Raw genomic sequence first — 20,954 nt, forward strand, 5'->3', positions numbered from 1 at the left:
TTCAAGTTTTTTAGGGGTGTTTATGGTAAATTTTCAGGTGATAAAATATAAAAAAAGGATTAAAATTTAAAAAGTACGAACTTTTTATGCTCTCTCAAAGTTTCACAATTTGAAAGATAAATCTTTCCAGCCTACAGATAAGCGGCCAAAGTTCATCAATTATCTGTATCCACTCTCATCAGCTCCCCAGCCACAATGACATCAGATCGTAAGAAAGAGGAGGGTATGGAATATGTCAAGTCAGCTGAAAAACAGTAAGTTTTCTCCCCAATAAGGTTAAAAAGGATTAAAATTTAAAAAGTACAAAAACTTTTTATGCTCTCTCAAAGTTTCACAATTTGAAAGATAAATCCTTCCAGCCTACAGATAAGCGGCCAAAGTTCATCAATTATCTGTATCCACTCTCATCAGCTCCCTATCCACAATGACATCAGATCGTAAGAAAGAGGAGGGTATGGAATATGTCAAGTCAGCTGAAAAACAGTAAGTTTTCTCCCCAATAAGGTTCACTAAGAAATTAATTTGAATACTCATTATCTCTGAAAGAGGCAGAAAGCATGAAAAATTGAATGCACCATGTCCTGATGGATCACTGAAGTTAAGCAATGTTCTGTCTGGTTGGTATAATAGGTATCTAGATTGGTGACCATGTAGGTATGAATCACTTTCTGCTGGCTATTTAGGGTGGGTGATATCATTGTCATTACCAGGTTGCTAGTTACTGAATGAAGGGTGAACACATCCATTGTGATATTCATAGATTTGTAGTAGCTTAACCCATCTTTTAGGGCTGTTTGCCCCCACACCTAAGCCTTGGAGTGGGCTTTTTGTGTATGGAGTTAAGCTACAAACATATTGTGATATTACTATTAACCTCAGAGCTGTGGTTGAAGGCAGCTTGAAACCCCACTGTCTCAGTTACTATTACTACTAGCCCCTCAAAGATCTTCATTTCTCTCTACTTGGCTAATCGGCCATTTCCCAATATGTACGGTACCACATAAGTAAGAGCTTGGAAAATATTGTTTTATCATTCATCATTCCTCATTGCTTTTCAGTTTGAAAACATCTTTGTTGAAATGGAAGCCTGATTATGACTCAGCAGCAGATGATTACAGCAAAGCAGGTAAGAAGTGTTAAAGCTTACACATTACTGTAGATATTTACAAACGTGAGTACAACACTTGTGCCCTATCAGTGTTGGCAGTGAGGATCAATACACCAATATGGACACTCTTGGAGGTCCTTTGGGAAAATTTTCAATGAATCATGTATCCCAAAAGTCTCATAAAAGAAAACCTTTATAAAAAAACTTTCTGCTGGCTATTTGCAGCATTACTTAGGGTGGGTGATATCAATGTCATTACCAGGTTGCTAGTTACTGAATGAAGGGTGAACACATCCATTGTGATATTCGTAGATTTGTAGTAGCTTAACCCATCTTTTAGGGCTGTTTGTCCCCACACCTAAGCCTCGGAGTAGGCTTTTTGTGTATGGAGTTAAGCTACAAACATATTGTGATATTACTATTAACCTCAGAGCTGTGGTTGAAGGCAGCTTGAAACCCCACTGTCTCAGTTACTACTAGCCCCTCAAAGATCTTCATTTCTCCCTTCTTGGCTAATTTCCCAATATGTACGGTACCACATAAGTAAGAGCTTGGGAAATATTTAAACTTGTTTTATCATTCATTATTCCTCATTGCTTTTCAGTTTGAAAACATCTTTGTTGAAATGGAAGCCTGATTATGACTCAGCAGCAGATGATTACAGCAAAGCAGGTAAGAAGTGTTTAAGCTTACACATTGATATTTACAAACGTGAGTACAACACTTGTGTCCTATCAGTGTTGGCAGTGAGGATCAATACTCCAATATGGACACTCTTGGAGGTCCTTGGGGAAAACTTTCAATGAATCATGTATCCCAAAAGTCTCATAAAAGAAAGCCTTTGTAAGAAAACATGTACCTACAAAGTACTTTATAATCTCTTGTACAACTTTGTGTTTCAGCTACATGCTTCAAAGGAGCCAAATCATTTCAGCAGTGTAAAGAGTACATGATCAAAGTACTTTATAATCTCTTGTACAACTTTGTGTTTCAGCTACATGCTTCAAAGGAGCCAAATCATTTCAGCAGTGTAAAGAGTACCTACTGAAAGCAGCCAACTGTTATGAAACTAACAAGTCAGCATACCATGCTGCCAAACACTTGGAGCAAGCAATCATGATGTGCAAGGAACTCAATGATTTGACTGATGTGGAAAACCTAGCTAAGCAAGCAGCCACCTTATTTTTAGAACAAGGTGAACATTCTTTTCTTTGCTGAATGGCCAATTAGTAACTCTTGTACCAAAAAATTATACCTAAGTACTTGCTTAATCTATCAGATCAGTAGGGGGAGGAAATGCCCCTATATTGGACAAACCCTAACATGGTTTGCTATCTTGTCTTTTTAAATTAGTCTTTCCATCAGCTCCTTGGTTGTCCCTACAAGGCTGAAATGAAATTTTACTGATGAATTTTAAAATTCTCTTCAAGGCAATCGAGAAGCAGCCAGCACAGTCCTAGAGAAGGGAGCCAAGTCTTTGGAGGAGTTAAAATCGGATGCAGCTCTCACATTGTATTCTCGTGCAGCTGATGTAGCCCATGGTGAAGATAATTATAAACAAGCAGCCGAGTACATTAGCCGAGCTGCACGTATGTGTGTACGAGTCAAAGAGTGAGTTTAAAATAATTATTTTTTATACAGCTTGAATGGAACTCCCTTTGCCCCCTCAGTAAACTCCAATAACTACTACTTCTTGATTAATTGTGAATAAAATGTTTTGGCTGGGATTCAAACCTATAACTTCCTTATTACCAGTTCTCTCAAAGATACCAGAAAATTGCAAACTACTTTGAAATTGGATAACCTCCAGAACAGCACACTGGAGTTTCAGGTTCAATCCCCAGCAGGGTCAAAGGTTTTTTAACTGAATGTTTGTGAAAAAATGCTCAAGTTGTACCTTCACCACACTTAAATCATGACATGGTATGCTTCCAAGGGGGTACTGAACGATTTCTTTTTTATTTTCAGATTTGACAAGGCTGCAGATCTGATTCGTCAGGAAATAGGATATCACCAGGAGTCAGAACACTTGCTTGCTATTGGTAGACTGGCTGTGGCTTTAGTTCTTGTTCAACTTGCTAGGGGAGACACTGTGGCGGCTGAAAAGGCATTCAAAGAGTGGGGAAATTGCTGTGAGGCACCTGAGGTATGAAAAAGGGATTTGTTTTCCCTGTCCTCTATTTCCTTTCTACAGTTTTACTTGTTTTTGGAGCCCATTACAATGCGATGGATTTAAAACCAAATGATCAACCATACAGATTAACTCGCACATGGATTAACTTCAGTGATCCCTTGGGAACTTGTTTATTCAACGTGCTACCATCTCGCCAACTAATGTTTTTTTTTTTTTTAAGTTTGATAGAGGTGCGAGTAACTGTAATAGATTGTCAAAATACCAAAATCAAAGAAAGAGAAGGAGGACAGGATAGGATAAAGCTAGCCGTTCCGAGAACGAATTGAACCCGCGATCTAACGCTCACAAAACAGACGCACTCCTCTCCAAGCTAATCAGGCTGGCCCCTGAAGAACTTTGGCTATAGGAAACAAATCGTTTTAGAAAGCTTTTCGTATAGAAATTTCGTAGGTGCCAAGCCTAATCTCACGGACAGGGAACGCTAGTATAGGAATCAGATTATAAGTTCAAAACTGCCTTGTAAGCGCTAGGCCGCGGGTTCGATTCCCGCCCGGGGCGGATTTTATTCTGATGGGATAATGTTCGTTCTCGGAACGGCTGGCTTTCTCTTATCCTGTCTTCCTTCTCTCTTCGATCTCGGGACGATAAGACCATAGCAGTTACAGTTCCCTCTGTCAAACCTCTTTAAAAAAAAGTTCAAAACCCCTGTTCTTCTCCCCTCAGGTTCAAACATTAGAGAAGCTCCTGCAGGCATTTGACGAGGAGGACCCTGAGGGGGCACGTCAAGCTTTGAACGATCCGTTCATCAAACACATGGACGTTGAGTATTCCCGCCTAGCACGAGACCTCCCCCTACCTTCTGCTACCTGCGCCACGCCTAGACCTGCATCCATACGACAGAACGCCGCGCCCAGCTATGTGTCACCACGTGATGCAGAACAGGTGAGAGAAACGTGGATTTTTTTCTCCTTAAGAGGGATTAGAACGCGGTAACGCGCTTGCTTGCCGTGCAGAAGGTCCCGAGTTCGAATCCCGCCATCGACAAAAATTTGCACTCGTTTTCCGATTTCAGATATTTCAATGGGTTAATATCTGGTGTTCTCGTGTTGACCCAGCACCTAAATGGAAAGTATTATGTTTCTTACTGCCCATCTGATGAGAGACATAATACTGGATGGGCATGCTACGACACAGACCACATGCGTCTAATGTAGCAGATGTTTCATTGTTACAAAATAAAAAAGGCGGTGATACACTCATCTTTTAAACTAAAAAAAAAAGTTTGATAGAGGGAACTATAACTGCCTTGGTAGCTGTTCTGTGAACAAACTGTTCAGGATAAAGTTCAGCAACCAGATCTTATCCACCTCTGTGGCCGAGTGGTCAAGAGCACTGACTCTCAACCCGGAGGAGGTCAGTTCGAATCCCGGCCAGGACGGAAATTTTCTAACCAGACATGGATCCGTTCTGGGATAGGCATGGATAGAAAAGGATGTGCCTTGTGCAAAAGTGGTACCGAGGTACAATGTTGTTGTTGTTGTTTTTTTTTTTTTTTTTTTTTTTTTTTTTTTTCAAGACCTAGGTACCTAATGGCTAATTATTCTTATGTTTCTATGTTTCAGGGTGGTTCAAGCAGCACTAAAGCTGCGATCAGTGAAGATGAGTTCGAAGGAGGCTTGTGTTAGAACTCCAACAACGTTCAAGCATGCAAACTTCTCTCCTGGACACCCAATATATTAGTTTGATCTCTGAACTTTTTCATACATCAAGGTAAAAAAAGGAGGGAAAACTGATGAGTCCGGGAGTGCAAAGTCTTACCAGTCCTATTCTGACCTATAAAATTCTAGTCTCACATCAAGGTAAAAAAAGGAGGGAAAACTGATGAGTCCGGGAGTGCAAAGTCTTACCAGTCCTATTCTGACCTATAAAATTCTAGTCTGACCTTTGTGCCAAGCCTTGTGAATTATATCACTATGTCCTACTTTCTAACAAAGAGACCAAGTTTTCCCTCCCTGGATGTCTGTCAGAGAAGTTTGTATTTAGAGCTTTGACACTCGCGCGTTGCGAAGGTTTATCTTCTTTCCATTCCATGCAAGGATACATTCAATATCCTAGTTTTATCTCGAGGACTAGACCCTCATATACATAGACCGCGTGCACAGTTCCATGTTGGATTGTTGTTCCATTTAGGACGTTTTTCATTCATCTGCAATTGTACAGAAGTCAAAAATGCAATTCAACATGAGACAGTAGACCTGGGGGGTTAGTAATGCTGTGATACCCCCAAGTTGGGTAGAGGATCTTTTTGCTTCACCACAACTAATTATTTATTATTCCAAGCACCACTATCTACTTTTCAGTTCCATGTTGGATTATGTTGTTCCATTTAGGACGTTTTTCATTCATCTGCAATTGTACAGAAGTCAAAAATGCAATTCAACATGAGACTGTAGACCTGGGGGGTTAGTGATGCTGTGATACCCCCAAGTTGGGTAGAGGATCTTTTTGCTTCACCACAACTAATTATTTATTATTCCAAGCACCACTATCTACTTTTCACAATAACCAGGGGCCCATTTCTCAATATTCACAGGAAAAAAGTGAACGTCCAATATATTGCTAGTCTCAGTCCTGTGGTATCCATCTCTGTGACCCTGGTAGAGCCTTACAATGAAGAGGTAAGTCCTTGAGACTCCCAACCCGGAGGTGCTTGGGTCGAATCCCGGCCGTGGCGGACCAAATTTGTCCGTTCCTGGATGAGCAATTAAGCATGGATATATACATGAAGTGAAATAGTTTTTTTTTTTTTTTTTTTTTTTTAGTTTTTATCTTACTGGACTGAAATTTGTGAAAACAGCGCTTTTTTAAAATGATCTATTTTAATTGATTTTGAACACTTTCTGCATTAGTTAGGGCCTTAAATTCTTTTTATGAATTGCTCATTCATTTTAGTTGCAATATGTTCTGCTTAAAATAAGAAGTCCTCTTATTTTGACATTGCAACCACGTTTCTCAACAAGGTTTTATTTCCGTTTGTTTTAATATTTTTTCCATTAATTTTTAGCACTACGCTCTCTCTCTTTCAATTTATCCAGCTTCTGAAAGTTGTAAATTTGTTGTACTTAATAACTTTGTTTTATGTTTTGTATGTGGATATTCAAAATTATATAAAATTTACCCTTCCCCTACAAATTTACAATCATGGGTTCAAGTTTAAAAATCATGAATGATATCTATCCATACACCCTGATCTTTCCCTGTTTTCCGTTTTCTTGTTTTCCACACATAGGTAATAGATGTAATGATTATAAACAAACACATTTCCTATTTAAGTAGGCACCTACTCAGTTACCTACCTAGTTCCTAAAAATGACATACTCTCTATGAACTGAAATGGACTATTGAAATCCAGAAAAAAAAGCCAAGCAATAACAGAAATACTTTCAAATTTGCAAACCACTCTCATACATACCTAATTTTAATTTCCAATAGTTTTATAGTTATTGTTTTAGTGTTTACTCAATCCAGTAAAATTTTAGGTAGGTAGGTACACATTTTATAAATTTTTATTACCTATATTCACATATTTAGTATCAAGTATTAACATAAATTACAAAAGCTAATATAAATCTTATTTATTTTTATTAAGTTTATCAACATACCACATTTTAAATAATATATATATTATGTTTATTTCCATCTAAAAACAACATTGTTTTCCTTTCAACCTTTATCTTAGATGTCTTATACACTTTTCACTTTTATCTTGCTCTTTAATATTCCTCTGAAACAGATGATTATGAAGGTTTACTGTTCACCAGAAAAAAACCCCACATTTTTCAAAATGGATTCAAGTTTTAGGAGGTGGTTTAATTCCTAATGACATACTCTTCTGATCCCTACTTACACCACTTGATGAGGGGGCTTTCAGTTTAACATTTAATTTGGGTTTTACATGCTGATATTTATACAAAGAGGCAAGACGGATATCATTCTTATGCTCAGGAACCAATTTCAAACTTAAACTACTTTTACTAAGAAGAGCATTATCTTTGTCTTGTAAAGCTTTAAGCTGTTTTTTCTTTTTCCTAAAACTATCCCTTAAAACTCTATTGGCATCAAAATCATTTTTCCAGACACTTTCTTGTCTGTCAAGCAATTTATTGAGGTGAGATGCTTTACTTTTGGAACTACTCATATCATTTGTTCCATGCTCTAATTTATACATTGGATCATCAAACAGTTTTCTACTGACTTCTTTGGTTTCAGGAACAATTTGTTCATTTTCAAGAGGGTTCCAACGATTCTCTTGTCTTCTTGCACCACTGACAATGACATAGTCCAAATTTCCTGGAAATCACAAAATACATTTCAGGCATTAACAACATGATTATTGGAGGCGAAAATGCAATAATTATGTGTCTTGTGTCCCCTTCAAAAATGTCTATTAATTTGGATTTGATAAATAAGCTTACCTGGGTCTGTTTTGATTTCAAAGTGACTATCACACAAGTGGCATTTCATACGGAACTGATACACTGGCGTAGAATAATACATGCCCACTTTTTTCTTCTCAGCATTGTATCTCACACCCATGCCAATGTGATTGTTACATCCTTCACACCAGATATTGTAAGGGAGTTCAAAACGTATGATCATAATCCCCATGTGTAGTTTTCTGGCTCTCTCACGTAGAGCATGGGTACCCAGGAATTTGTTGAGTCCTCCAACACTCGGGTCATAATCGGGGGGATAGTATTTGTTTGTTCCCTTTCTCTCTCCCATGTCTAGAACAAAGAGGCAAAAAATTCTGTGATCAACCAATCTACTTTGTGAATAGGTTCTAGGAGACTGCTGTTAATCTGTTTCACATTAGACCTGGCTAGCCTTTAGCCTGAAGATAAGCAATCTGATTGGTAATCAATCCAAACTGAGACAGTGGTGCAAGGGGTTGATAATTTTAGAATAGGGAAATCTGTGTATCGCTCTAGGGAAATGGGTATAGCTCAACCACAGCTGACGGATGAGTTCAATCTTCAATCCCTCACAACATACCCCTGTAAGCTCTTCAAATAAACAGCAGCTGAAATCGTAAGTTGTAACTCCTTTGTGGACAAGTTTTTTACACTTGTAATGTCACCATTGGTCACTACTTGACACTACGTAAGTATAAACTCCTTTGTGGACAAGTTTTTTACACTTGTAATGTCACCATTGGTCACTACTTGATTAAAAGTAGCTTCCCCGAACTCCAAGGACTGAGCCGAATAAACGACCCCGCCCAAATTTCACAATCCTGCAAAGCCACTGGCCATGGAGGCTACTTCACAAGTAATAAATGACAGGAGGCGGAAAAAAAAAAAAAAAACACCAACAACAACAACTAATAGAATTTTTTGTCCTCTTCGTTTCAGACCCATTCTCAGTTCACCACTCTCCGTGGATCGTCTCAACTCAATGTCCCCCGCGGCGCGCAAGCTCGCAAGTAAATATTCCCCCTACATCTCTCGTCTGGGCAGTGACAAAGCTTTGCAAGCCTCCTATAGTCCCCGTCGCAGCCCTGCCTTCCCTTCACCGGCAGGGTCAATAACTACACCCAGTCCCACAACTCAGAGAACACCGGATGTGACCCGACTTACCGATAATCTTCTGAATCTGAATAAAAAATCAAGATGAATTTCCCCATCATAACCTGTTTTTTTTTATCCACTACTCATTACACGCATTACCTAATTGGCTTTAGTTTCCGTCTGGAATTGGCATATTTAACCATGTTAAATATGCCAGTTCCTATTAGCGTGGCGTAGCTTCGTACTGTAACTGCTTTTATTTCAGGAGTGGTACTGATAGGGGGGCTGGGAGTACCATTTTGAATGAACGCCGTGTCATTTTGGAGTTATGCAATGTGCAACATTTTAAAAATTGGTGGAGATGCCTGACATACCTAGTTTGCGAGTGCTATTAATCCCTTGCTTGAGCTTTGGAACTAAAGGGCCAATGAATCAATGAAAGTCTCTCTACTTTGTTTATTTTAAGAAGCCAAGATCAATGTGAAATTTGGGCACCAGGCCATTTCGTATTTCATGAGTGTTCAGATGTAAAATTCTGAACTGGAGCTAGGATTAGTACCTATATCATTTTTTTATATACAGGGTGGTTCGTGATTTGCGAACCACGCTTATATCTCAGAAACGGCTGGGAATTAAGGAATGAAAATTTTTGAAAACTTTGGACCAAAAAAAAGGCCAAAAGCCAAAAGCTAAAGGGAATAAGATAAAGATAAGGATAAGTCTGATATTTTCCGGCTTCTGGACATAAATGGTACCTTCTTAGTTAATCAATAGACGAATAAAAATGGTAAGTGAAAGTTCAGTGGAAAGATAGGGGTAGATGGGAAAGAAATCACGCTCAACTCTACGCCACGTGTGAATGGATTCAGCTATGTTAAAACTCCATCTCCTGCTCCAGGTAATTATATTACGTAGGTCGTAGGTAATATGAATTAGATTTTTTTTTTTTTTTTTTTACTGAATCAAAAATAAACAAGGACACACATGGCCTTTGTTGCCTAGAGTGCAAATAAAAAACTAGTATAGCTCGCTATACTGTAGTAATAGAAAGTAATAAACCCATATAGTCACTTTATTAAACAGAGAGTAGAGGGTTACCACTGAAGTGATTAAGCCTTTCTCACAGACATGGAAAACATTAAGTAGCTTCCTTTAGACTCTTTAGAGTATAGGTTGAAAATGGCCATTTCTTTTGTGATCATGATCACTGATCACTTTCATCGAACCAAAGTTCAAGAAGGGTCGCATAACAGACTGATAACGTCGTGTGTTGATAATTGAAAATTATCTGACGGAAATCGTAAATAGCGGTAGTTGGTGTTTTCGAATGTCGGGAACTTGGCCATTAGGTCATTCTCCCACGTGCATCCCAATAATAGCGGTAGTAGTGAAAGCAAGGGCTTTCTTTTCTTTGAGGGACACCAACACCAACACCAACACCAACACCAACACCAACACCAACACCAACACCAACACCAACACCAACACCAACACCAACACCAACACCAACACCAACACCAACACCAACACCAACACCAACACCAACACCAACACCAACACCAACACCAACACCAACACCAACACCAACACCAACACCAACACCAACACCAACACCAACACCAACACCAACACCAACACCAACACCAACACCAACACCAACACCAACACCAACACCAACACCAACACCAACACCAACACCAACACCAACACCAACACCAACACCAACACCAACACCAACACCAACACCAACACCAACACCAACACCAACACCAACACCAACACCAACACCAACACCAACACCAACACCAACACCAACACCAACACCAACACCAACACCAACACCAACACCAACACCAACACCAACACCAACACCAACACCAACACCAACACCAACACCAACACCAACACCAACACCAACACCAACACCAACACCAACACCAACACCAACACCAACACCAACACCAACACCAACACCAACACCAACACCAACACCAACACCAACACCAACACCAACACCAACACCAACACCAACACCAACACCAACACCAACACCAACACCAACACCAACACCAACACCAACACCAACACCAACACCAACACCAACACCAACACCAACACCAACACCAACACCAACACCAACACCAACACCAACACCAACACCAACACCAACACCAACACCAACACCAACACCAACACCAACACCAACACCAACACCAACACCAACACCAACACCAACACCAACACCAACACCAACACCAACACCAACACCAACACCAACACCAACACCAACACCAACACCAACACCAACACCAACACCAACACCAGCACCAGCACCAGCACCAGCACCAGCACCAACAACCAACACCAACACCAACACCAACAACAACAACTAATACATTTTTTGTCCTCTTCGTTTCAGACCCATTCTCAGTTCACCACTCTCCGTGGATCGTCTCAACTCAATGTCCCCCGCGGCGCGCAAGCTCGCAAGTAAATATTCCCCCTACATCTCTCGTCTGGGCAGTGACAAAGCTTTGCAAGCCTCCTATAGTCCCCGTCGCAGCCCTGCCTTCCCTTCACCGGCAGGGTCAATAACTACACCCAGTCCCACAACTCAGAGAACACCGGATGTGACCCGACTTACCGATAATCTTCTGAATCTGAATAAAAAATCAAGATGAATTTCCCCATCATAACCTGTTTTTTTTTATCTCCTACCCATTACACGCATTACCTAATTGGCTTTAGTTTCCGTCTGGAATTGGCATATTTAACATACCATGTTAAATATGCCAGTTCCTATTAGCTTAGCGTAGCTTCGTACTGTAACTGCTTTTATTTCAGGAGTGGTACTGATAGGGGGGCTGGGAGTACCATTTTGAATGAACGCCGTGTCATTTTGGAGTTATGCAATGTGCAACATTTTAAAAATTGATGGAGATGCCTGACATACCTAGTTTGCGAGTGCTGTTAATCCCTTGCTTGAGCTTTGGAACTAAAGGGCCAATGAAAGTCTCTCTACTTTGTTTATTTTAAGAAGCCAAGATCAATGTGAAATTCGGGCACCAGGCCATTTCGTATTTCATGAGTGTTCAGATGTAAAATTCTGAACTGGAGCTAGGATTAGTATATCATTTTTTTATATACCTATATAAAATAAAGCTGTGATATTGATCTTTTTTCTAACTGAATGAACCTGTTCTTTCCTTTGTAGGCAACCTACGCCTTGATATTAATATCCCCCATTTAATAGACCACACTCAATGGTGCTGAACTTCAGTGTTCTGTAATGAATCCATTGTCAGCTGTTTGCTACCCAAGATTTGGGACATTCATGCAAGCATTAAAAACCACACTTGAGGAGTCTTGGGACCTCACAGTTAGAAAAAATTAATAAATGCTCAACTACATTTTGTCAAGAGATAGACATAGATTTATATTTAGGATAACAAAAAATAAAGTACAAAATGTTCTGAGTTTTTAACGGTTAGACTTGGCAACACGTTCCAGCTCATCCTTCTTCTTGATAGCATAGGAGTTAGATGATCCCTGAAACAAAAGAAAATAAATAACTTAGTTCCTTGACAGAGTAGTGTGCAGGAGTCCATCCAGGTTCATTTCCTGTCTATGGTACCAATATATTATTTGTCTTTAGGAGCATTTGCCATTTGCCTGGGTATGTTAGCAAATCATACCAAGATCAATTGTCTACAGTTGGTGTTTTTCTAAAAGAGAGAGGGATTGTTGATTCTTTATGTCAGAGGCCCAATAAGGGTGGCTCATCTCATACTGAAGAAAATGATGTTTTTTTTTTTTTTTTTTTTTTTTTTTTTGAGCTTCCACACAAAAGATGTTGTCCTTTGTTCAATTTAACAGCAGAATTAGAATGGAAAATGTGGAAATTCCTAGTCATGTTTTTACGATCCAATCAATAACAAAGATGTTGTCCTTTGTTCAATTTCACAGCAGAATTAGAATGGAAAATGTGGAAATCCCTAGTCATGTTTTTGCAATCCAATCAATTACTTGTCATTTTACATGATGGCATTGGAAACTTTTCTCCAACCTTAATTACTCAGGCTCCAGGTATTAACTAATCTGAGTAATATCTTGATAAGAGTGTAGAGCACCTACCTACTGCTAACCTCTTATACCTAAGCCAAAATATTACTATGACAATATCTTACTTTAGCAGCATTGATGAGCTCATCAGCAACAGGATTATTTGTCTTTAGGAGCATTTGCCATTTGCCCGGGTATGTTAGCAAATCATACCAAGATCAATTGTCTACAGTTGGTGTTTTTCTAAAAGAGATAGGGATTGTTGAGTCTTTATGTCAGAGGCCCAATAAGGGTGGCTCATCTCATACTGAAGAAAATGATGTATTATTATTATTTTCTTTTTTACTGAGTATCTTCTCATTTAGTATGGTAAAGTATGTAATGAAATCATTGCCTTGTTCATTAATGTGAAATGTTCATTATTTTATTTCAGCCAATGCTGAGCCTGTAGTGAAGATGCAGGTCACAGATCAAAGTGCCAAGATCACATCTCTACTGTGGGGTAACCTGGATCAGTACATCATCACTGGACATGCTAAGGGAGACATTTGCACCTGGGATCTGAGGGTAAGGAACAGGGAAAGACTATCTTGGGAGGGATACCCTTTTTAGGTGGGATCCCAATGGGCAAAGCTATTAGTTTACTGCTTGAAATAAGTAGACATGCAGATGCATGAGTAAAGAGTGAATCAGATTTTTTTTTTTTCAGTGGACTACTGTATAGGTCCCAAATTCCTACATGTGAAGGTTTTAGGATCTCACTCATTAACTGAGAAATCCACTGAAAAGAGTAGTGCTTTTTTTCAACTCTTCATACACATCTCTAATATTGACCAACCAAAGTGATGTCTACATTTTAACCTTACGATTTTAACTACAAATTAAACAATTGTATCTACTTCATTCACTGCAGTGATTGATTTAGTTATGGTTGGTTTGTTTCAAATGCTAAAATTTACTATTGAATTAGCAGAATTAGATACATCCTCAATGTTAAGCTTATACGAATCCTCAATGTTTCACTCACTTTCTCACAGATGGGCAGAGAGTTGGAAAGCATTTCGGGTCACGCCAAGGAGCCAATCAACGACATGCAATTCTCCAAGGATGCCACCATGTTCATCACAGCGTCCAAAGATCACACAGCCAAGCTGTGGAGCCAATCAACGACATGCAATTCTCCAAGGATGCCACCATGTTCATCACAGCATCCAAAGATCACACGGCCAAGCTGTTCACAACGCACGACAGACAACTGCTGAAAACTTACACTACGGAGCGACCCGTCAATAGTGCTGCTCTGTCACCTATCCTGCCTCATGTGAGTTAAAAAATAGCGCTAGGTCGCAGGTTCGATTCGTACCCGGGGCGAACTTTATTCTCTGAACGGCTGGCTTTCTCCTATCCTGCCTCATGTGAGCTGAAAAAAATAAATAAAATAAATTTGCGCTAGGTCGCGGGTTCGATTCCTGCATCAGACGAACTTTATCCTTAACCAATAACATTCGTTCTCGAAATGGCTGGTTTTCTCCTATCTCTTCGATGTAGAAATGACAAGACCCCCCTTGTTACTTGGCTTTCTCCTGTCCTGCCTCATGTGAGCTGAAAAAAATAAAATAAATTTGCGCTAGGTCGCGGGTTCGATTCCTGTATCAGACGAATTTTATCCTTAATCAATAACATTCGTTCTCGAAATGGCTGGTTTTCTCCTATCTCTTCGATGTAGAAATGACAAGACCCCCCTTGTTACAATGTCCTCTATCAAACCTTTAATAAAAAGTAATTGAAAGACGAGATGAGAGAAAAAGGAAGGTAATGAATAATGAGAGTGATGGTTAGATGATCAGGTAGATCGGTGGAACGAAAGGAAAAGTGCAGTAGGGGGCTTGGATACATTGATAATGATGACTAAAGGACATAGAGTGACGGAGGTAAAGGGAGTTTTTTCACCTCAAAATATCAATATTGTTACAATGTCCTCTAAACCTTTAATAAAAAGTCATGGAAAGACGAGATGAGAGAAAAAGGAAGGTAATGAATAATGAGAGTGATGGTTAGATGATCAGGTAGATCGGTGGAACGAAAGTAAAAGTGCAGTAAGTAGGGGGCTTGGATACATTGATAATGATGACTAAAGGACATAGAGTGACGGAGGTAAAGGGAGTTTTTTCACCTCAAAATATCAATAAAAAGTGCAGTAGGGGGCTTGGATACATTGATAATGATGACTAGAGGACATAGAGTGACGGAGGTAAAGGGAGTTTTTTCACCTCAAAATATCAATATTTCAACCCAGACATGCAGGATACTAACTTGATATCCTTACCGTTTCCAGGTGGTGCTTGGAGGTGGTCAAGAGGCCCGGGAGGTAACCACCACCTCGACCAAAGTTGGCAAGTTCGATGCCCGCTTCTACCATCTGATTTTTGAAGAAGAGTTCGCCCGCATCAAGGGACATTTCGGTCCTATCAACTCGCTCGCTTTCCATCCGGATGGAAAATCCTATGCCAGTGGCGGAGAAGACGGTTTCGTGAGACTGCACACTTTTGACCAGGCCTATTTCGATTACACTTTCGATATTTAAAACTATTGTCCCTCGTCTTCTTCACTGCCGTAAACTACACCTACGGCCCTGATTTTTTATTTATCAGATCAATTTTGACTAAACTGATATTTTAAAATACCTAGGTTGTTCCTTTCTTCTCTTTACGCACCGGGACTGATTTGTTTTTCTTGTCTATCAGACCTACCTATTTTGATTAAACTTTTGATAAAGTTGGAAAAATGAAACATCTATTTCTTCCTGCTAATATTTATTTAATGATGGCATTGGAAACTTTTCTCCAACCTTAATTACTCAGGCTCCAGGCATTAACTAATCTGAGTAATATCTTGATAAGAGTGTAGAGCAACTACCTACTGCTAACCTCTTATACCTAAGCCAAAATATTACTATGACAATATCTTACTTTAGCAGCATTGATGAGCTCATCAGCAACACACTCAGCAATGGTCTTGATATTTCTGAAGGCAGCTTCACGAGCTCCAGTACACAGCAGCCAGATGGCCTGGTTTACCCTTCTCAGGGGGGACACATCCACAGCCTGTCTTCTCACAGTACCAGCTCTACCGATACGGGTGGAGTCTTCTCTGGGTCCAGAGTTGATGATAGCGGTGACCAAGATTTGAAGTGGGTTCTGATGACAAAACAAAATTGTATTAGAGATGAGCATGAGTAATAGGGTTGAATACAAGTAACATAAGATTGGGTGAAAAATTCAGATAGGATGGAAATTTCTCCTCAGCAACACACGTTTTTCTGAAAGACAGGGTTTAATTATTCATCAGAATGTGTCTTGCCTGACCAAAAACAGAAGGAAAATCTTACCTCTCCAGTCAACAAGTGGATGATTTCAAAAGCATGTTTGACAATTCTCACAGCCATCAATTTCTTGGCATTGTTACGACCGTGCATCATAAGAGAATTGGTTAATCTTTCTACAATTGGGCATTGGGCTTTCCGGAATCTTTTAGCAGCATATCTTCCAGCTGAGTGAGGTAAGAATTTAGCATTCTTTTCTTTGACAGCAATGTAATCCTGGAAAAAAGAACAATAATATCCAAGTTAATTTCCAATGCATAGTTTTATTAATTTAGATTACTAATTCAACAATGCAAACATTTGGTGATAAGGGAACACTACTTCAAGGCAACAAACAATTCAAATACTTATGTACAAGATTTTATGATCTAATTTAACAAAGTTACCTGAAGGGACATGTCACTGACTTGAACATCATCACAACTCCATCTTCCAAACAATTTGATTTCGGGCAACTCAGCTGGAGCTGCAATGGAGGACAAACCTACGGGTCCACCAGTTGATTCACTGGGGTAAGCTGGATCTGCATCCCAATCTTCTGCCATGGTTCTGAAACAAATAATTTGAATATGTGAGCAATGAACATGTACCATTTTCATACGAAGGTATCTGCTATTTGGTTCCTGGACATCCTCTGACCCAGAAGAAATAGTTATTGAAAACTTGTAGCAGGCTACCTAGGACCCAATCTGCAGAGATGGTCAAATTCAATTTACCCTGCTAATGGTTTGGTTTGTCCATGTACACCTGGAATCAGCCATTGCCTTTTATGCTGAACCGAACCCCCTAGCAGTACCTAGATACCTATACCATTTGAGGCCAATACCGTTTCTTCGAGAGTGACGTGACCCTGCCGCAAGTTCGAGGAAGTGAATACAGATATATCAGCTCTAGTATAAGGATTTAATTACGATACAACTTTTAGGATGCAAGTTTTTCGTAAAGGTAGCAGCAGCTAATTTCATAGTATGTAAGTAGGTATGTATACCTACAACCTACAATACATTTGGACATGGACAATCGAGGTGGACATTTGTGAAAGCTTTGCTTGAATTCTTGAATAAGTAGGTATGTATAACTACAATACCTACTTATTGAAGAATTCAAGCAAAGCTTTCACAAATGTCCACCTCAAAATGAAGCTACTAAATTTGTATGTCTCTGAGACTCGAACCCAGCTACCCGCTTTCATACATAGGTATCTGCTATTTGGTTCCTGGACATCCTCTGACCCAGAAGAAATAGTTATTGAAAACTTGTAGCAGCCTACCTAGGACCCAATCTGCAGAGATGGTCAAATTCAATTTACCCTGCTAATGGTTTGGTTTGTCCATGTACACCTGGAATCAGCCATTGCCTTTTATGCTGAACCGAACCCCCTAGCAGTACTTACCTAGATACCTTTACCATCTGAGGCCATTACCGTTTCTTCGAGAGTGACGTGACCCTGCCGCAAGTTCGAGGAAGTGAATACAGATATATCAGCTCTAGTATAAGGATTTAATTACCCATTTTTGAAGTTTTCTTACCTTTAATTCGGATTGAGAGGTAGAAAAATGATACGGACACCGATGGCAGCCAAGGAAGTTCGTCAAAAGAAATTTCGAAGTTTGTTTTTGTTTTGAAAAAGTTTTTAGGTTAGGAAATGGCGAAAAGTGGAAATGAAATTTGATTTCCGTTTTAAATGAGATAGAAAAAATATACAGGGTGCGACTACTAAACTGCTATCAAATGACTTCGGTTACCCTATTGAAAATGTTAAAATTAAAATTGAAAAATGTTTAAATCTGCTCATTTACATTTACGCGAAAAAATACCCATTTACAGATGCACAGTAGTCAACATCCATTTCAACATATGTTCAACATATGATATGATAAGTAGATCCAATTCCAATCTTGAGCTAACCCTGTATAGAAGGAAACGGGGATTTTTACAAAGTCAAGAGGGAATTTTTCATGTGGGATTTTTCAAAATAGATCTCAATAAAACCTGATATTTCAAATTTTCAAAATGTAAACATTTCATTTTTAGGTTAGATTTTTGAAATTTTGAAAACTTTGGACCAAAAAAAAAGACCAAAAGCCAAAAGCTAAAGGGAATAAGACAAGGATAAGTCTGATATTTTCCGGCTTCTGGACATAAATGGTACCTTCTTAGTTAATCAATAGACGAATAAAAATGGTAAGTGAAAGTCTCCTTTGAAGTTTGAATGCTTCATAGGAAGTCTTCAACTTTATTTACCGAGATCCATAACTCTACAGAATCCGAAGAAGATAGAAAAATTCTGAATTTGTTCAGTAACAATTATGTGATAAGCTGATATGTCTAATATAATTTAGAACACGTTTAACTAAGGTTCGAAAACGAACCTTATCTGTTCAGGAAAAAGTTTGCGATGGGCGGGAATCTAACCCGCGACCTTTGCGCTTACAAGACAGACGTGCTCTCGTCCAAGCTAACTAGGCTTTACACAGTACACACTCACTCACTACAATGGCTTCTAAGGAACATGTGTGAGTCCCGTGCCAACCATATTACATCCCTCCATTGAACTCGATCTTTTATTAGTATTATTATTGATTATTATCTTTTTCCATTCACACAGGTGTTGAGCTGACCAAAGATGAGCAAATCGAAATGGCTCGCAATCGAATGAGTATAAATCACTCAGGCACACGACTGCATGTCAATCCGTTTGATGAGCAGCAGAGTAAAGAAGCTCTGCATGATCTCGCCAAGACTCAAGCTATTTCTAGTCTCAGTGGAAATATTACATCCCTCCATTGAACTCGATCTTTTATTATTATTATTGATTATTATCTTTTTCCATTCACACAGGTGTTGAGCTGACGAAAGATGAGCAAATCGAAATGGCTCGCAATCGAATGAGTATAAATCACTCGGGCACACGATTGCATGTCAATCCGTTTGATGAGCAGCAGAGTAAAGAAGCTCTGCATGATCTCGCCAAGACTCAAGCTATTTCTAGTCTCAGTGGAAACAACCTGCTCATTTACGCGAAAAAATACCCATTTACACATGCACAGTAGTCAACATCCATTTCAACATGAGATAAGTAGATCCAATCTTGAGCTAACCCTGTATAGAAGGAAACGGGGATTTTTACAAAGTCAAGAGGGAATTTTTCATGTGGGATTTTTCAAAATAGATCTCAATAAAACCTGATATTTCAAATTTTCAAAATGTAAACATTTCATTTTTAGGTTAGATTTTTGAAAACTTGAAAACTTTGGACCAAAAAAAAAGACCAAAAGCCAAAAGCTAAAGGGAATAAGACAAGGATAAGTCTGATATTTTCCGGCTTCTGGACATAAATGGTACCTTCTTAGTTAATCAATAGACGAATAAAAATGGTAAGTGAAAGTATATTGTGGCAGATAACACGACATCGTATAATCGTATGTTTATGAACTAACCTAGTCGTCACCAAGCAATACCTATCTGGCTTCTGTGGGTTAAATCCAAGATTGTCAAGTTATCTCTGATAAGATGGTCTGATAAGGTAGTTTGAGGTCATTAACCAAGTATGCTGGGTGCATATTCATTACTGGGAGCACAGTTTTTTGGTCTAGTACCTACATTGTTTATTTGGGTTTGGGGTATTGAGTTGGCAAATGCTCTGCCTCATACTTCAGTAGAAGAATGAATAAAGATCATAAAACCAAGTATGCTGGGTGCATAAATCTATTACTGGGAGCACATTTTTTGGTCAAGTACCTACATTGTTTATTTGGGTTTGGGGTATTGAGTTGGCAAATGCTCTGCCTCATACTTCAGTAGAAGAATGAATAAAGATCATACTAGTATAGCTCGCTATACTGTAGTAATAGAAAGTAATAAACCCATATAGTCACTTTATTAAACAGAGAGTAGAGGGTTACCACTGAAGTGATTAAGCCTTTCTCACAGACATGGAAAACATTAAGTAGCTTCCTTTAGACTCTTTAGAGTATAGGTTGAAAATGGCCATTTCTTTTGTGATCATGATCACTGATCACTTTCATCGAACCAAAGTTCAAGAAGGGTCGCATAACAGACTGATAACGTCGTGTGTTGATAATTGAAAATTATCTGACGGAAATCGTAAATAGCGGTAGTTGGTGTTTTCGAATGTCGGGAACTTGGCCATTAGGTCATTCTCCCACGTGCATCCCAATAATAGCGGTAGTAGTGAAAGCAAGGGCTTTCTTTTCTTTGAGGGTTTAGCCAATAAATAAGATGTTCTTCATTTGTCTCAGGTGTGGACGCCTCCCCCCTCATGACTTGGGGTCACATAGAGGGGACCCCGTTCAAGTTGGACGGGAGTGACACCCCTATCCTGGCCGGTCCTGTGGACATCGGATTCAAAATGCCTGAGCCTCCCAAACGCGAGAAACTGGCGCTCGCTCTGGCGGACAAAGTGAGCGAGCGATATCGGGACCGGAAGAACAAAGCGTTGCAGGATAGGTCTGAAACATAGAGACTGGATAGATCAACAAAACTAACGTTAAGAGACTGTCAGTTGAGAGAAATATTAATGTTTTCTACCAAGTGAGACTGATGGCTAGAACCACAATGTGAGTTTAAAATTACTGTAAGTTTAAACCCACATTGTGGTCCCGGCCATAACGAGTCCTTTTACCTAGGTGGTGAGGTCAAGACGCTCGCCTGGTAATCAGGAAGGGGTGGGTTCAA

The 20,954-nt window shown here is 39.3% G+C and overlaps 6 protein-coding genes and 1 long non-coding RNA gene across 14 annotated transcripts; 4 read left to right on the forward strand and 3 right to left on the reverse strand.

The window, feature by feature from the left end:
• Nucleotides 1-11: 11 nt before the first annotated feature.
• On the forward strand, nucleotides 12-5,304 carry LOC103513818 (gamma-soluble NSF attachment protein-like). Of its 4 annotated transcripts, XR_003392774.1 has the most exons (8): nucleotides 303-483; nucleotides 1,059-1,126; nucleotides 2,103-2,303; nucleotides 2,539-2,719; nucleotides 3,077-3,254; nucleotides 3,966-4,184; nucleotides 4,865-5,012; nucleotides 5,102-5,304. XR_003392774.1 is itself a non-coding variant. In XM_026826925.1 (7 exons), exons 1-7 carry the CDS (start codon nucleotides 196-198, stop codon nucleotides 4,925-4,927), a joined length of 969 nt encoding a protein of 322 aa, XP_026682726.1. In that variant the 5' UTR covers nucleotides 12-195; the 3' UTR covers nucleotides 4,928-5,063. The 4 variants fall into 4 exon arrangements, 3 of the variants coding, with proteins under 3 accessions (XP_026682726.1, XP_026682725.1, XP_017301456.1); XM_026826925.1 differs by lacking the exons at nucleotides 303-483; nucleotides 5,102-5,304 and adding an exon at nucleotides 12-254 and having other exon boundaries at nucleotides 4,865-5,063; XM_026826924.1 differs by lacking the exons at nucleotides 303-483; nucleotides 1,059-1,126; nucleotides 5,102-5,304 and adding exons at nucleotides 14-254; nucleotides 1,713-1,780 and having other exon boundaries at nucleotides 4,865-5,063.
• LOC113469322 lies at nucleotides 4,940-5,241 on the reverse strand. The gene is made up of 2 exons (XR_003392775.1): nucleotides 5,165-5,241; nucleotides 4,940-5,075 (listed from the first exon to the last, which is right to left on the reverse strand). It is a non-coding gene; the product is annotated as an uncharacterized LOC113469322 (long non-coding RNA).
• Nucleotides 5,305-6,038: 734 nt separating the features above from the next.
• On the reverse strand, nucleotides 6,039-8,155 carry LOC103513819 (coiled-coil domain-containing protein 130 homolog). The gene is made up of 2 exons (XM_008478669.3): nucleotides 7,718-8,155; nucleotides 6,039-7,592 (listed from the first exon to the last, which is right to left on the reverse strand). The coding sequence occupies exons 1-2, from the start codon at nucleotides 8,025-8,027 to the stop codon at nucleotides 7,093-7,095; spliced, it is 810 nt and encodes a 269-aa protein (XP_008476891.1). The 5' UTR covers nucleotides 8,028-8,155; the 3' UTR covers nucleotides 6,039-7,092.
• Nucleotides 8,156-8,265: 110 nt separating this feature from the next.
• On the forward strand, nucleotides 8,266-8,933 carry LOC103513820 (splicing factor ESS-2 homolog). Its single transcript, XM_026826918.1, has 2 exons — nucleotides 8,266-8,333; nucleotides 8,657-8,933. The coding sequence occupies exons 1-2, from the start codon at nucleotides 8,266-8,268 to the stop codon at nucleotides 8,916-8,918; spliced, it is 330 nt and encodes a 109-aa protein (XP_026682719.1). The 3' UTR covers nucleotides 8,919-8,933.
• Nucleotides 8,934-9,617: 684 nt separating this feature from the next.
• On the forward strand, nucleotides 9,618-20,739 carry LOC103513826 (splicing factor ESS-2 homolog). The gene is made up of 2 exons (XM_026826920.1): nucleotides 9,618-9,710; nucleotides 20,519-20,739. Exon 2 carries the CDS (start codon nucleotides 20,539-20,541, stop codon nucleotides 20,737-20,739), a length of 201 nt encoding a protein of 66 aa, XP_026682721.1. The 5' UTR covers nucleotides 9,618-9,710; nucleotides 20,519-20,538.
• Nucleotides 12,219-17,903, reverse strand: LOC103513822 (40S ribosomal protein S5). Of its 3 annotated transcripts, none has more exons than XM_026826916.1 (5): nucleotides 17,650-17,681; nucleotides 16,643-16,805; nucleotides 16,263-16,472; nucleotides 15,844-16,071; nucleotides 12,219-12,361 (listed from the first exon to the last, which is right to left on the reverse strand). In XM_026826916.1, exons 1-5 carry the CDS (start codon nucleotides 17,664-17,666, stop codon nucleotides 12,293-12,295), a joined length of 687 nt encoding a protein of 228 aa, XP_026682717.1. In that variant the 5' UTR covers nucleotides 17,667-17,681; the 3' UTR covers nucleotides 12,219-12,292.
• LOC113469323 (eukaryotic translation initiation factor 3 subunit I) lies at nucleotides 13,274-15,659 on the forward strand. 3 transcript variants are annotated; one of them, XM_026826926.1, is made up of 4 exons: nucleotides 13,274-13,441; nucleotides 13,912-14,019; nucleotides 14,100-14,195; nucleotides 15,210-15,659. In XM_026826926.1, the coding sequence occupies exons 1-4, from the start codon at nucleotides 13,331-13,333 to the stop codon at nucleotides 15,456-15,458; spliced, it is 564 nt and encodes a 187-aa protein (XP_026682727.1). In that variant the 5' UTR covers nucleotides 13,274-13,330; the 3' UTR covers nucleotides 15,459-15,659. The 3 variants fall into 3 exon arrangements, with proteins under 3 accessions (XP_026682727.1, XP_026682728.1, XP_026682729.1); XM_026826927.1 differs by having other exon boundaries at nucleotides 13,912-14,011; nucleotides 14,092-14,195; XM_026826928.1 differs by having other exon boundaries at nucleotides 13,912-13,965; nucleotides 14,046-14,195.
• Nucleotides 20,740-20,954: the final 215 nt, after the last annotated feature.

This window comes from Diaphorina citri, unplaced genomic scaffold (assembly GCF_000475195.1).
Source record: "Diaphorina citri unplaced genomic scaffold, Diaci psyllid genome assembly version 1.1 scaffold1031, whole genome shotgun sequence".
Lineage (NCBI taxonomy): Eukaryota > Metazoa > Arthropoda > Insecta > Hemiptera > Psyllidae > Diaphorina > Diaphorina citri.

Excerpts from the sequence above, each read along its gene's own strand:
- LOC103513818 (XM_026826925.1), top strand. The coding sequence starts at position 196 with ATGACATCAGATCGTAAGAAAGAGGAGGGTATGGAATATGTCAAGTCA. Across the intron at positions 255-1,058 it reads GTCAAGTCAGCTGAAAAACA|TTTGAAAACATCTTTGTTGA; the intron begins GTAAGTTTTCTC and ends ATTGCTTTTCAG. Across the intron at positions 3,255-3,965 it reads ATTGCTGTGAGGCACCTGAG|GTTCAAACATTAGAGAAGCT; the intron begins GTATGAAAAAGG and ends TTCTCCCCTCAG.
- LOC103513819 (XM_008478669.3), bottom strand. The coding sequence starts at position 8,027 with ATGGGAGAGAGAAAGGGAACAAACAAATACTATCCCCCCGATTATGAC. Across the intron at positions 7,593-7,717 it reads TGAAATCAAAACAGACCCAG|GAAATTTGGACTATGTCATT; the intron begins GTAAGCTTATTT and ends TGTGATTTCCAG.
- LOC103513820 (XM_026826918.1), top strand. The coding sequence starts at position 8,266 with ATGAGTTCAATCTTCAATCCCTCACAACATACCCCTGTAAGCTCTTCA. Across the intron at positions 8,334-8,656 it reads AATAAACAGCAGCTGAAATC|ACCCATTCTCAGTTCACCAC; the intron begins GTAAGTTGTAAC and ends TCTTCGTTTCAG.
- LOC113469323 (XM_026826926.1), top strand. The coding sequence starts at position 13,331 with ATGCAGGTCACAGATCAAAGTGCCAAGATCACATCTCTACTGTGGGGT. Across the intron at positions 13,442-13,911 it reads TTTGCACCTGGGATCTGAGG|ATGGGCAGAGAGTTGGAAAG; the intron begins GTAAGGAACAGG and ends ACTTTCTCACAG. Across the intron at positions 14,020-14,099 it reads CAGCGTCCAAAGATCACACA|GCCAAGCTGTTCACAACGCA; the intron begins GCCAAGCTGTGG and ends AAAGATCACACG.
- LOC103513822 (XM_026826916.1), bottom strand. Across the intron at positions 16,072-16,262 it reads TCCACTTGTTGACTGGAGAG|AACCCACTTCAAATCTTGGT; the intron begins GTAAGATTTTCC and ends TTTTGTCATCAG. Across the intron at positions 12,362-15,843 it reads AGCTCATCAATGCTGCTAAA|GGATCATCTAACTCCTATGC; the intron begins GTAAGATATTGT and ends CTTTTGTTTCAG.
- LOC103513826 (XM_026826920.1), top strand. The coding sequence starts at position 20,539 with ATGACTTGGGGTCACATAGAGGGGACCCCGTTCAAGTTGGACGGGAGT.